General features: G+C 39.8%; 1 protein-coding gene across 6 annotated transcripts in view; it reads left to right on the forward strand.

Annotated features, from left to right (window-relative positions):
- Positions 1-13,261, forward strand: part of arhgef28a (Rho guanine nucleotide exchange factor (GEF) 28a) — a 93,160-nt gene that overhangs the window by 39,421 nt on the left and 40,478 nt on the right. For 2 of the 6 annotated variants that reach the window (XM_072673998.1, XM_072674006.1), the window contains exons 1-6: positions 2,700-3,275; positions 8,325-8,425; positions 9,322-9,632; positions 10,270-10,462; positions 10,984-11,101; positions 12,399-12,485. In XM_072673998.1, coding sequence (XP_072530099.1) covers positions 3,191-3,275; positions 8,325-8,425; positions 9,322-9,632; positions 10,270-10,462; positions 10,984-11,101; positions 12,399-12,485 — 895 coding nt within the window. In that variant the 5' untranslated portion in view covers positions 2,700-3,190. Of the gene's footprint in view, positions 1-2,699; positions 3,276-8,324; positions 8,426-9,321; positions 9,633-10,269; positions 10,463-10,983; positions 11,102-12,398; positions 12,486-13,261 lie in introns of those variants that run through there. The other 4 variants (XM_072673966.1, XM_072673982.1, XM_072673974.1 and 1 more) reach the window with 2 other exon arrangements.

A 13,261-nucleotide genomic window follows, 5' to 3' on the forward strand; every position in this document is an offset into this window, starting at 1 on the left:
CAGCAGGAACAGAGCAACATCTTGTGCCTTTTCATGTCATTTGGAGGTCTCTCCACCATCCAAACACTTCACCAAACCTTACACGTGTCCCCTTCCTTCCCTATGCACGAGCACGGAGACTCCCTGTTGCTGATTGGCTGGAAAAGTGTTGTGTGGTTCGACCCGAGCCACTTTGTTTGTTTTCTATTTGCAGAGCCAATACAAACCCCAGACTTTTTCCAGTGTGCAAACAGAGCAGAGAAAAACAGCGAACCATGAAGAAACAAACAAAAAAAAGTTTTGAACAGTAATTAAAAAAAAAAAATATATATATATATATATATAGTTTTTAAAAACTGTTTAACTTTGTCAAGTTTTTTAACTTGATGTCATCATAGTAAAGTCCAGTGAGGTCTTCCCAGCCTAAATCCAAAACACAGTCTCTCAGTGGGCAGTATGGCATTGTGCTTTATTTGGCCTGTCAATAGTACATTCATGCAGGACTCTATAGCTACGACCACAAACAGGTTACCAAAGAAAATAAGAGACATGTCGAAGTGTTTTGTCTGTAAAGCTAGTTTACAAACACACACACACACACACACACACACACACAAGGAAAGTGAGTAAGAGAGAGTGAGTGAGAGAGGGAGAGAGAGAGAAGACAGCTTGGAAGGAGATGGCTGAGGGAGGAGATAGTTGGGGCTGGAGGCCAGTTTGTGAAAGCGATTAAAACAGTCGTGGCTTCAGCACTCAGCCAAGCAGCAAATGTGGACAGAAGGCGAACGCCACTGGAGGTTTTCAGCGTTAAATGTGTCTTTTTTTAGGTCCTTTTCATTCAAGTACTAAACGTTTACGACGGCGAGTTCCACTGGAGTGGAGCCTCCTGTTTCGCAGAGCCGAACGAGAATAAGCAAACTCACAGAAAGGAATGGAATAAGGGTCTCAGTGCGACAGAAAGAGAGAGGACTGGGAATGGAGGTGTAAACTTGGGCCTCGGCCGGGAGCCTGGAACCTTTCTCTTCTCCTTTTTTTTTTTTTTTTTCTGACTCCAGGAGGAAATTGGTCTCACTGAGGATTTTGCCAACACACGCGTCCAGACACTCTTAGCACACTTGCTAGCACTTCCAACTCAGGTTCTGTCTTTTCTCAGGAGAGGTTGTCGTTTGCTTTGGTGGGCTGAGGAAACACTAGACTGCTGTCTTGATTCGGGTTGCTGTCGTGACACACAGACTACTGTTCGGAAGTCTGGACTCACTTTTTATAATAGTGAATGCTTTTTGTTTGATAGATGGAAAGTCTGTTGGGTTTATTTATGGCTTGTCAATGTGGATAGAGATATTAGCATTGTTTTTGGAGACAACAAGGAGGTAATAAACAATTCACTACAATGCAGGGATGAGCTGTAAACACAGCTTGTAATATACTGTAAAGGTTTTCTTTGACATCATTATTATTATTATTATTAGTTTCATTAGAATTGCACTGTTAATGCTGTACAGCTCTGGTCAAAATTATGAGGACACAATCGGCAACTTTGTAGCCTTCGTTTTTATATTGGCAGCAAAGTTGGTTTCATATTGCTCAAAACAGTGATTCTAAATTTTCTAAATCTAAAACACGTTCAGCTGTGGAACAGTCTGCTCACACGGGTCCAGGTTCAGAGACTGGGTGAACTCATGCATATGCACGGTTTACCGTGTAGCTTTCGGAAAGAGACAGGATGTCCACCACATGCAGAGAAGAGTTCAGATGCTCACACATGGCTGTAATCTACTTTCAGCATGTTTGGCCCTGGTGTTCGGAGACTGGGTCTGCTCGAGTTATCAGCGTGTTGACTTTGGGCCATCAGGAGGCCTCGTAAAGGGCTGCGAATGTGAAGGGCATTCCGAAAGACACATTGAGGCTTATTAAGTTACTGTGCTATCACTAGGCCTGTCACTGCTGATTAGATTGGAGATGATGTAATTTACTCATTAATTTTGATAAAATCATTTCTTTTTTCAAAAACGACAAACATTAAAAATAAACTGAACAGTAACAATGCAAGTAGAGCTTTTTAAACTTTTCGATGTAGAAGAAGAGAAATACTAATCTTTGAAAAGGCTTGTTAAAATGTATCGTATAGATGCTAAGTATATGTTGCATATTTATTAAAGAGGCCAATTTTATTATTATTTGTATCACGTTAATCTAGGTTGAATAATTAAGCATTGCATTTATACTTTCCGGAGACACTTTTATCCAGGGTGACCTTTCCAGAGTAGAGTGGTGTGTTTGCCCAGGCAGGGGGCCGAACCAGTCTGCCACGTGGAGGATCAGTAGGTTTGTGTATTGAGCTGGATTGTTCATCTGCTTTCAGCCTCTGTGTAGATGATGTAGAGTCTTATATAAAGTTGGACACTTTGTAGACTGGCAGATATATGAACTGGTACACGCTTCATATATTCATCTGCAAGGGAGATGAATGTTATGCTGGATGTTTTCAGCAATACATACATCTGTATTATAGTGTTTGTATATAACTGATGAATGTTTCTAGCAATAAATCCCATTATTCTTCCTTGTGTATTTTCCCCAAGTCTGCAGGGGTGGATTTTTCCCCTTTGCTGTATAATTAATAGACCAGCACAGTAGAGTGTTGTGTTGTTTATGTATGAGATGTGTGTTAGGTATGTGTGTTGGTATGCAATTCCTTTTGCCTGCCTCATGTCCAGGGACCCTCCTGGGGCTTCATTAGCATTGGCCAGTTAATGATTGCTAAACCTTGGCCGCCCTTTCTGGATTCTTCCAGACACCTTGTGTAGAAAAAAAAGGAAACAAAAAAAAAACAAGGCCTTCTCTTTCTCTTCTGTGCCAGGACAAAGGGGGATTTGAGGTCTTAACTTTACTCAGTACCAAAAAAGTGGGAGTATAGTGTGTTGAAAGACTACCTTTACACACACACACACACACACACACACACACACACACACACACACACACAAAAACACTCACTCCGAGTCATCAGTGGCTACCTCGTCCCATCACCTCCAGTCGTCTTCTTTAGTTTCAGGGCTCAGTTGTGTTTTTTGTTGTTTTCTCTTTTTTAATTATTTTTATCTGACATTTTTTGAGCTTTGTCCATTTTACCTAAAGAAAGCCTACTTTTCGTCCAGTTTTTCCTGGTCAAAGTATTTATAAGAACCAAACAAACAACTGCAAGGAAACCATGGACTCAGACTCTGATTCTCCGTTTAACTACTCCTGGCCCTCCTTTCCTAAAATGAGGATTCGGAAACGGGTGGCGAAACCAGGTAACAAGTTTGGAAAGGTGGAGAGACTAAGTGATGGAGTTATGGGGTTAATGAGGGAGTTCATATGCATACTTTAAATGTTGTTAATCAGTTTGGCTCTCTTTTGCTTTCTTTCCAGTTGCCTTACAACATATCTATACCTTATATTTATATCTCATCCTAATGGAGATCCTAACAGAACCGTGGGCAGTCCCAGACTTGCTTTTCTCACTCCTATAACTTAACAATAGATTGGCCAGTTTGTATTGTTCTCCATGAAACTTTAGAGTAATAATAATCCATAATGAGATATTTAGGCTGTTTTGAGATTGTGTTTGTATAGTGTTCCTAATAGTTCTTGATGAGTGTGGGTGTGTTTGTTGTGGCTGGAAGCTTACATGCACTTGTAATGGGCAGTAAAGTCAGTGGCAATATTGGGCTTTCAGTTTTTTTTTATGGTACACAAACACACACATAATGCATCACTAGAGGCAGATTCTTAAAAGCTACTATTCAAACACTCTCCCATTCTGAGTACAGTGATTTTTATTCAAAGTGTGCTGCACTTCATCCAATTAACCAGGACTACGTACACTGTAATGAAACCTGCAGCTGATCAGTGTTCTTTAAGCACTGATTTTATCTCAATATGCTTAGAAAAGTATATTGTGTATTACAATATCAAGATTTATCACATTACAATGAAATATTGTCATATTGCCCATCCATATTTGAGCTGTTCTTTCTCAGTACATATATAATAGTGGTAGGAAATGTATTTGATTTTTGTGAAATCAAGATCAAAGATATATATATATATATATATATATATATATATATATATATATATATATATATATATATATATATATCAAGGTCAAAAATATTCATAGAGCACACCTAAAATTGGGTTAAGTGTCCCTTAGCAAGTTGCACCTTGACCATATGCTTTTGGTAGCTATCAGGTAGACTTCTGGTTGGATGTTTGACTGCTCTGATTGGCAGAAATGCTGGAGTTCAGTTGAATTGAGTGTTGTTTTTCTGGCCAACACATTCTGTGTGTTTAAGGATTTTGGGAAGCCTGTTCCAAAAGCTTAATGCTGGCCTGCTTCATTCATTCCGCAGCCACCTTTTGAAGTGTGTTGGACACCCAGTTGTGTCCAGGCTGATTTTTAAGCAAACTATCAGTTTAATGCACAGCGGCATTTGTATGCATGTTTTGGACATGTTGAGTCTTAGGCCGTATCTCTGTTGTGAGGGGATCTGATTGACTACTTCAGTGTTTGTCTGTGTGTGTATGGGGAAGAGGATCAATTTCACTGACGTCAGGATCAGATTATTCCGTTGTTGTTGGAAGGACATTACACACATTCATTATGCGCTCAGACAAGGAGAACATCCAAACCTTCTACAAACAGACCCACACATTCACTCACTGGCTATCATCGCCATCTTTTCCCGAGCATACCCAGTAAATCCCCTCAGAGCATTTCATTACTTTTTGTCCATGGTCCATACTTTTGAAGTAACTGACAAACACTTATTTTAATTTAATATTATATCATTCATTTAAAAAGAGATTTTAATTGAATTAAGAACTGACTAGTATAGTGTATCCCTGGATACATAACCCACCAAATCTTAGGGTCCTATATACAAGAACCAAAGAAAAATAAATATGATTTGTAATTGAATAACCCTTTCTTACAATTTACTGCTGAACCCCGAATGTAGTTTCTTTTAGCTTTTAGTTTAGTCATTTATTATTCAAAGCCCCACAGCACTGGAGGGACATTATGTACAGCTCCATCTTGCTGCTCAGAATTGAGTCACAGCAGGTCACCCATCATCAGGACAAAAACTGTGCTGTTGGGTCTTGCTGGAACATCGGTAAATGTTTAAATAAGGCCCACCTTAGAATGCCATTTCCAGTATGCAAAAATAACCTGGATCAAGCCATGGTGAGATTAGAGCTAAATTTTAATGGGTTATTTCATAGTCTCAGTGCAGCTACCGCAGTCTACTCCATCTATCGCCCTTTAGCTTTAGCCCATACTGTGGGATGGCCAGGAGAAACGAATTGATTGGCAAACCTGAATGGTCTTGAGCTACAATAGAGGGACATTTAGAGTATTTAAGACAAATAATAAAACCTTTTAAATTAATGTAGACATGAACAGGGAGCTACTGGGAAGCTAGAAAAGTCTCTGGCTCTTGTCAGCCAGAAAATAACCTCCTTTAAACAAGCTAAAGAAGAGACCCAAGACCCTGTTTGCACCTGGTCACTTTGTGTGACTAGAATCTGGATTGTATCCGGATTTTTGCCATATGCATGTGCACTCGTTAGGCAGACAGATTGCTATGAGGGATGGAACATACAAATTAGCTTGTTGCACAGCAGTTAATACTGGTGATTTGGTTGTACTGGGGGACGTCTGGTGGTCTAATGTGTCTTGGAGAGATGGATATGTTTATACTGCTATAACATGTGGGTCAGATGTGTCTTAGACCACCCCCTGAAGTGGTTGTAGTGATCAGATTTGTATCTGGTTTAAATGAGTCTTGGCTGTTTTTACACCTGCATTTTAATGTGGCTTTGCTATACCCAGATATAATCCTAAAACTCAAGACTCATGAAGTGATTAGGTCAAAACGCTGACTTAAAAGAACTGCAATTTAGTGGAAAATAAAAACAATAAATAAATAACTGCTCTACCTTTTGGTGCACAGGTAGGGCAAATCAATGGCTAGTACTTGTCCTTACTTGCTAATAACCAGGCAAGCATTAGAGTAGCCCAAAAGTCAACACTCATATCTGTTTAAAAAATAGGGACGAGTACTGCAAGAGAGGGTCTGAATGAAATCCTTGTCAACTTGGAGGTTCATTCGGGCCAGTATCTGAATAAACAACAACTCTAACTCAAACTATCAAATCCAGCTTGACACAGCACATACTCGCACAGTAGGCTGTTAGGAGGCGTTAGGAGTGTGTGTGTGTGTGTGTGTGTGTGTGTGTGTGTGTGTGTGTGTGTGGGTGTGTGCGTGTGTGCGTGTGTGTGCGCGTGTATCTTCCTGTGGGGTTGTAGATGTCGTTAGTAGTTGGAGCATGATGGTCTACTTTTAGCTGCTTGCCTTAAAGGAGTATTAAGCGAGAATTGGTATTTTTTACTTTCCGACTGTAGGGGAAAGGGAGCAAGTCTGGAGCAGAGTTTGCACTTTGAGCCACCCCTCAAGAAGGACAGGCTTTACACAGGTTTTTCTGGTCAAGCTGAGAGGTACAGAATCACCACTAAAAGTAAAAGAAGCATGTGGACTGATGCAGTACAGTGATATTAGTATTTTACACAAATATGGTTCAGGTTATGGTGCATTACACACTTCCCGCAAGCATCACCCTGCCCATTTCACTGCCCAGTTACGTACTGCAGGTTCTGGCTTGCCAAGTCCAGAGTGGGAATGATGGAGACACAATTCTCCTTGTTGCCAGTGGAGCATCACTATGATTTTAAAACTTTTTAAATTTTAAGGTAAAAATGCTACATAATATTGCTTTAAATGAAATGCTTTAATTCAAAACAATAAACTTTGGTTTAGGTCTTAATATACTTTTAGAAAAGATACTCAAGGTTTCAGTGTTTGTATCGGAGTCGGAAACGAGTGATCTGGTGCCATCTCTAGTGAGTGTCCCTGCAGCACTTGGAAATTTCCCTTGGTCAGACAGGATTTCCTAAACATTAGCCAGCCCGAGAACATCAAACTGTGTTTGGCGTGTGTGTGGGTGAGTGGCAGCATGTCTCTTGTCACTTTGCTGTGTTGATACCAGGATGCACATGTTGACTGTTTATCCTGGCCACTTAACCTCCAGTGCAGCTCCATAGTACTTAATGTAGTTTTGCTGTCACTGTAATTTGCAAAGCACCTCTTTTGACCTGGCGTATTGTTTTCTCATGTTTATTCGGAGTGTTCACAGGGTGGCGCTGTTTGTACTGGAATACTGCAAAGTTACTCTAACACTGAATCGATTCTTAAATTTGGTGGCAGAGAGTGGAACATTTTGGGTTGTTTTTAAACCCTAAACATAAATAGCAGTGTTAGACTTTGTCATTTAATCCCTCTGTTCTGATTGGATATAAAGTAAACCCTTCTTTATGCATATGGTGGTCTGGTTTCCTAAAAATGTATATTTAAAAAACCCACAGTATCCCCTTGACTACAGTATTACAGTATATAACAGTATACTGAACTGTAACCCCACTATAATGGTACCAGGTTTGTATCACCAGGTTCTTGCCAAACACAGCTCAACTCAATTAGCGCTTGGTGTTTTGTGTTTTTAGATTTTATTATATATTTTACTTTCTGAGCCAGCATGATGCATACCACTGAGTAAACCAAATAATCTACACACTAATGGTTTCTCACACCAGTTTTTAGGCCCCTGAGATATGTGTTGGGAAGTAAGCTAAAAAAAAAAAAAGTGGACCATTTGGTGAACCCTGAGGACTGATGTGACAGTTCTCCATTATACACCAAATCTTAAAGTATTAGCTCAGTCAAATTAGGAACCAGGCCATATCTGGGTTATTCAGCTGTTGAAGCATAGCTATTGCTCTAAAGTTGCTTGTGTTGTGTTGTATTAGACTAACAAAGTCATCTCCTTTAGCATGAGACTATGCCTTTATTTGAATAGATGTAAATCAAGTAAAACAACTGACCAAATTAAAAAAATTACAGTCCAAAAGAGGGAGAGGGGTGGTCCTCCCTCTCCCTCTATCGCTCAGTGTGATGCTAGTCAACACTGGGATCCGTTAGCTGGTGTAACAGGACTGGCGGTTAGTTTTCTTCTCGTTTTCAGCTATTTAGTGACAGTGTCTTCCTTGTGGTTTGGATTTAAAGAATACAACACAGAGACACGCATCTTTCCAGTAAAATTGATACAGCAGCTGTTGTGTGCATCATATAAAGTGCTGTAATGTGTTTTTTGTTCCAGTCTTTTATTGTAGTTTCCATTTAACTAGACAACCCCATAGCAAACAGCCAGACCTTTGAGTGTGTGTTTTGTTTTGACAGAAAAGTCGTGCTCCCCTCCTGGTTCCTGCTCTCCGTTCCAGCTTCACTCTACACACACTGCTGCTGCCAGACTTGCTGCCATGCTCAACCGCACTGGAAAGGTCTGTCTCTCACTGTCTCTCTCTGTCCCACTGTCTCTTGTCACTCTCACAGTCTCACTGTTGCTGTTATGACCATGACCTGCTGCAAACGTGATGCATAGCCAGACACCATGAGGAATCCTAACCCATTCCTTATGGGAAATGCCATCCAGTTCACTAATATTCTTGGGTGCACTAATTTTCTTTGGGGGTTTAAGTCAGAAAATGTGTGTGTGTGTGTGTGTGTCTTTATAGCAGAAATGTCCTTAACTTTAAATAAGACTTTATTCCAGGTAATTTTGGAGTGTTTCTATTGGTCTATCCATCCAGAATTGTTCACAAAGTGTACAGACTCTACAGGGTTCAAACAAATCTCTTTGCTATAAGTTATCTATCTCAGTGTTACTGAGCTCTGCTAAAGCCTGAGTAGACTGATAAATCACTGTGCTGATCAGTTATTTATCTCAGTATTACTGAGCTCTGTTAAAGCATGAGTAGACTGATAAATCACTGTGCTGATCAGTTATTTATCTCAGTGTTACTGAGCTTTACTAAAGCCTGAGTAGACTGATAAATCACTGTGCTGATCAGTTATTTATCTCAGTGTTACTGAGCTCTACTAAAGTCTGAGTAGACTGAGATAAATAACTGATCAGCACAGTGATTTATCAGTGTTACTGACCTCAGTTAAAGCCTGAGTAGACTGATAAATCACTGTGCTGATCAGTTATTTATCTCAGTGTTACTGAGCTCTGCCAAAGAACTAATAGTAACCCCTCTTTTACAACATTCTTTATTTACTAATGTGTTCCCATTGTTTTCTACGTATGAATGTATTCAATTTAGTTTGCTTGGCAGTGTTTAAATGGATGGAGGTCATGATTGCTTACATTGTTGTCTACTTTTTCTTCTCCTAGGATGATGACCTCAGCAGAAAGTACAGCATTCATGGAGTGACCGCAGACAGCTCTGGGACAGACAGTGGGGTGTGGCCTGGGTCAGGGGCAGAGACCTCATCAACTGGGTCAATGGACACTCCACCACCTGTCAAAGAGGATGAGGGACCAAAGGAAAAGCCGCAGTTTTCTCGCCCCTTTTCTCCATCCTTAACTCATTTCTCACCCACTTCCCCTGCGGGGTTGGTGCTAGACAGGTTTCTTCGCACCACCCGTCCCACTGATCTGACCTACAACAGTGCTGGCTCCCCTCCAGAATCATACGAGCTTAGGTAATTAACTTTTATTAATTAACTTTTGGCTAATAACTTTTGGTAAAGCGATGAATCTAATTTACAACACATCTCATTATGGTAACATAGTCAATCAAGGTGTACATGTTTGCATCACACACTTGCCTCAAACTATGTAGATGTAATTTAGCAGAAGCATCATTACTATAGCATCGATTTGTTACATTAGGACTGATTTACCATGACTTTGAAAAAACAATTGGTACAACAACACTTGTTTGCCTTTCTTCTTCTGATTTCCTCCCTTTCAAATATGCACCCAAGCTACATCAGTGTGTATATAGCTTCCTATGTTGGAGAATCCTCAATCTGCTCAATTATACTTGGGTCCAAGAGGTGCTTCACATATAAAATTATGGATAAAATTTAGGCCTCACAATGTCTGCTGCTACTGTATTTGTGCTAAGGAAGCAAACATGTCCATGCGTTTTAGAGTATGGGGAGACTATTAGTTGTTGTTTTTTTTTTAACCAAACTATCATTTTAAAGTTTTAATTATTTGCTTAACCGTATTATATTTGATTATTATTTATATGTAAACAACCCTCATTGTGTAAATATGCTTTACCATGTCAGCTTGTGAGCATTCCATTGTATGTTTTGCCCCTTTCATAAGCCCAAGTCTTGTAGCCTTGGAAGTGGACAGTGAGGAGGAGGATGATGATTTCCTTATGAAGAAGCCCCTTCCCCAGATATCCTCTGACCATAAGAGCAATGGAGATTCCCAGAACAGTGGTAACCCCAGCCCTGACCTCACCTGCATCCGCTCTCACTCTGCCTCTTCTGCCTGTAATCACACCTCTGCAAAGGTATATACACCGTATAATTGCTAATTCACACACATACTAAATGAAACTAATTATGAGTTAAGAATGCATAATACATTCCATTATGCTTTGCTCATACCAAAAATCAAGTAACTGGTAGCCAATACCATCAGATTGTTCGAGATGAGCTGTAAAGATGCTATTGATGACACTATTAAGTAATGATTAAAAAAAGTAGTTCAAGAACATTACTGAATGCACAATTAAATAGCTGAAGCAGTCCAAATAATCACTCTGTGAAGATGCTAACATGATTGTCTTGCAGCATTAGAAGGAAATTGGCAAACTTGCCTACATTTTATTACCTTTTTTATACTTGCAAAAGCTGTGCAATTTATTATGCACACATTTCAGTATCAGCAGAAATTCAGAGTTAATAGACTGGATTCAGGGCCAGGTCATCACATCCCTCACACTAATACTGGACTTAAATCTTATTAAATCTCAGTCTAATGTTGGAATAGCTTTTATTCGTTCTTGCAAATCATGTTTTTGCTTCACAGGACTCTGCTGATCAGGGAGGTCGTCTCCGTTCATACTCCTATTCATCACCCAAAATCAGCCTGCTGCCCCCTCGCTTCAGCAGAGACACCCAGCCCCCACCGGCTGACCTAAGCCAGGGTTAGACCCCCTCATCTTTCACTTTCAATATAGTGTCTTATAGTTACTTAATAATGACACTGCTGTTCAGCAGATACCTTTCTTCACCTTTCTTTCTATATTTATATATAAGATTTATATATATATATTTTTTTTCTTTCATCAGAGTAAAACTAACAGAGAAATGTTTAATGCTGATGCAATAACACAACACTATCCATAGCACTTTAGCAATATAGTTGCATGCAAATGTTTTGGCACCTTTGGACTAAATTTCTGTTTCTGTCAATTGTCATTATCTTGCTGTAGAGTCCCCCCCCACCCTTCATGTTCAGCTTTGCTTTCAGAATTTGCTGGTATTTAATTGAATCCATTCTCCCCTCTTTGTGGGCATCAGTTATTTACATTTTCCGAGTGCTAGGCATATTTATATATAGCTTTTAAAGTTTTATCGCATGACAAGCTAATTAGGGTCTTCATAATCAGTCATAGAAACCTTGAGAAAGGCCACTGCTTGATTTATGTTTGGGCACTTCTACTACAATAAAAAAAAAACTCATCATTATCTGTCATTATGAAGAAAAAAGAGTATTTATTATTTCAATTTTTGTTTTTTTTAGATTTTGCTCAAAATTCTTGTGTTGATTTTTTGTAATGGCCCATTCTAAAGCATCATTACTGTTTATTTGCTTATTTGCTTTAACAAAAAAAGAAATAAAAGTAACAAAAAAACAAACAAACAAAACAAAACAAGCGTTTTGCACGTTTTCCTGTTGTAAATGTTGGGGCACTGAAAACACAGTCCTGAGGAAATGGAAGATAGCATCTGTTACATTTCCTGTCCAGTCTGTTCCTGGGCAAGATGGGCCAAGTAAAAGTGTCTTTCTAGCATTAGAGGATAGAGGAAGGGAACCGTTTTATGTCTGTGTTTGTCTATTCTTTGGTGGATATAGTCGTATCTGTGTTTTCAAATATTACTCAGTTCCTCTTTAGTGGTGATTTTGAGGAAAATCCATCATTATTCCTCTTTGAGGAAAATGTCAGTCCTTGTAATAGTTGTGTAAAACACTTGAATGTTAATGTTAGTGTTATTAAATATAATTCAGGTTTTTGTGAAAGTACAGACAGTGTCCACAGCTTAGAAAACCATTGTGATAATGATATTGTATCATTGGGTCACTTTCCCCAGACATGGATTAAGCTTAGTCTTGGATTAAATTTGCAGTGCTGATGGTATTGTATTGTTTTTATTATCTTTAAAAACTCTTAAGAGCAGTGCTGGGCTGTGCTGTAGTATAATATCCACTCTATCCTGTAGATGGCGCCCTCTCCAGCAGCAGTGGCAGCAGGTCTCTCCTACAGGCTCTGTCTCTGTCTAAATCTCTCTCTCTGCTCAATCCTGTTAGTAAGTACTGCCAAACAAACACCCCTGAGCCAGCTCTGCTGCACGCAGCCAATAACATGCATGTAGCTTCTGGTGGCGCTTGCTGCATCTGTGCGGGTGCGTTTTTGAGGGTGTGTATGTGGTGTTCATGTGCAAAAGGGATTTATGTAACAGAGTTATCTGAGCGATATTGTAGTTAAGCAGGGTGTTTGTCTAATGTGGTCGTCATGAAGTCTTTGTCTGGGCTTGTTCAGAGGTGTGTGTGTGTGTAAACTCTCTGTATTTGTCTGTGGCTGCTGACCCCTTATGGCCTGCTGTGCTTGCATTTAAACTAGATGTGGAACAGCAGATTGTCGCTGATATTTGGCTACTGGCATCGTCATGTCCTCATTTTCATGTTAAGGTTTGCTGCACTGTCGTGTGTGTGTGTGTGTGTGTGTGTGTGTGTGTGTGTGTGTGTGTGTGTGTGTGTGTGTGTGTGTGTGTGTGTGTGTGTGTGTGTGTGTGTGTGTTTAACAGTCCTGACCAAAGTCATTTTGTCTATTTCACTGATACCAATTATTAGGAACTGGTCAATCATACTAAGTGGTTCAAAATGGACCTGTACGTCATTCAGTATTCACCATCACACCCATACTGGGAACACCCAACTTCATACTGCCAATAAACCCACCTGTTCATAACATAATAACCAACACTAGGAGTGAAAAGACTTAACCTCCAATACATGCAAAGCTAGCCACTGCCTTTTTTCAAGCTGCTGGAGACATCACCGTGTCTGGTCCCCAGCTCCACTG

Source organism: Salminus brasiliensis, chromosome 1, assembly GCF_030463535.1.
Source record: "Salminus brasiliensis chromosome 1, fSalBra1.hap2, whole genome shotgun sequence".
NCBI classification, from domain to species: domain Eukaryota; kingdom Metazoa; phylum Chordata; class Actinopteri; order Characiformes; family Bryconidae; genus Salminus; species Salminus brasiliensis.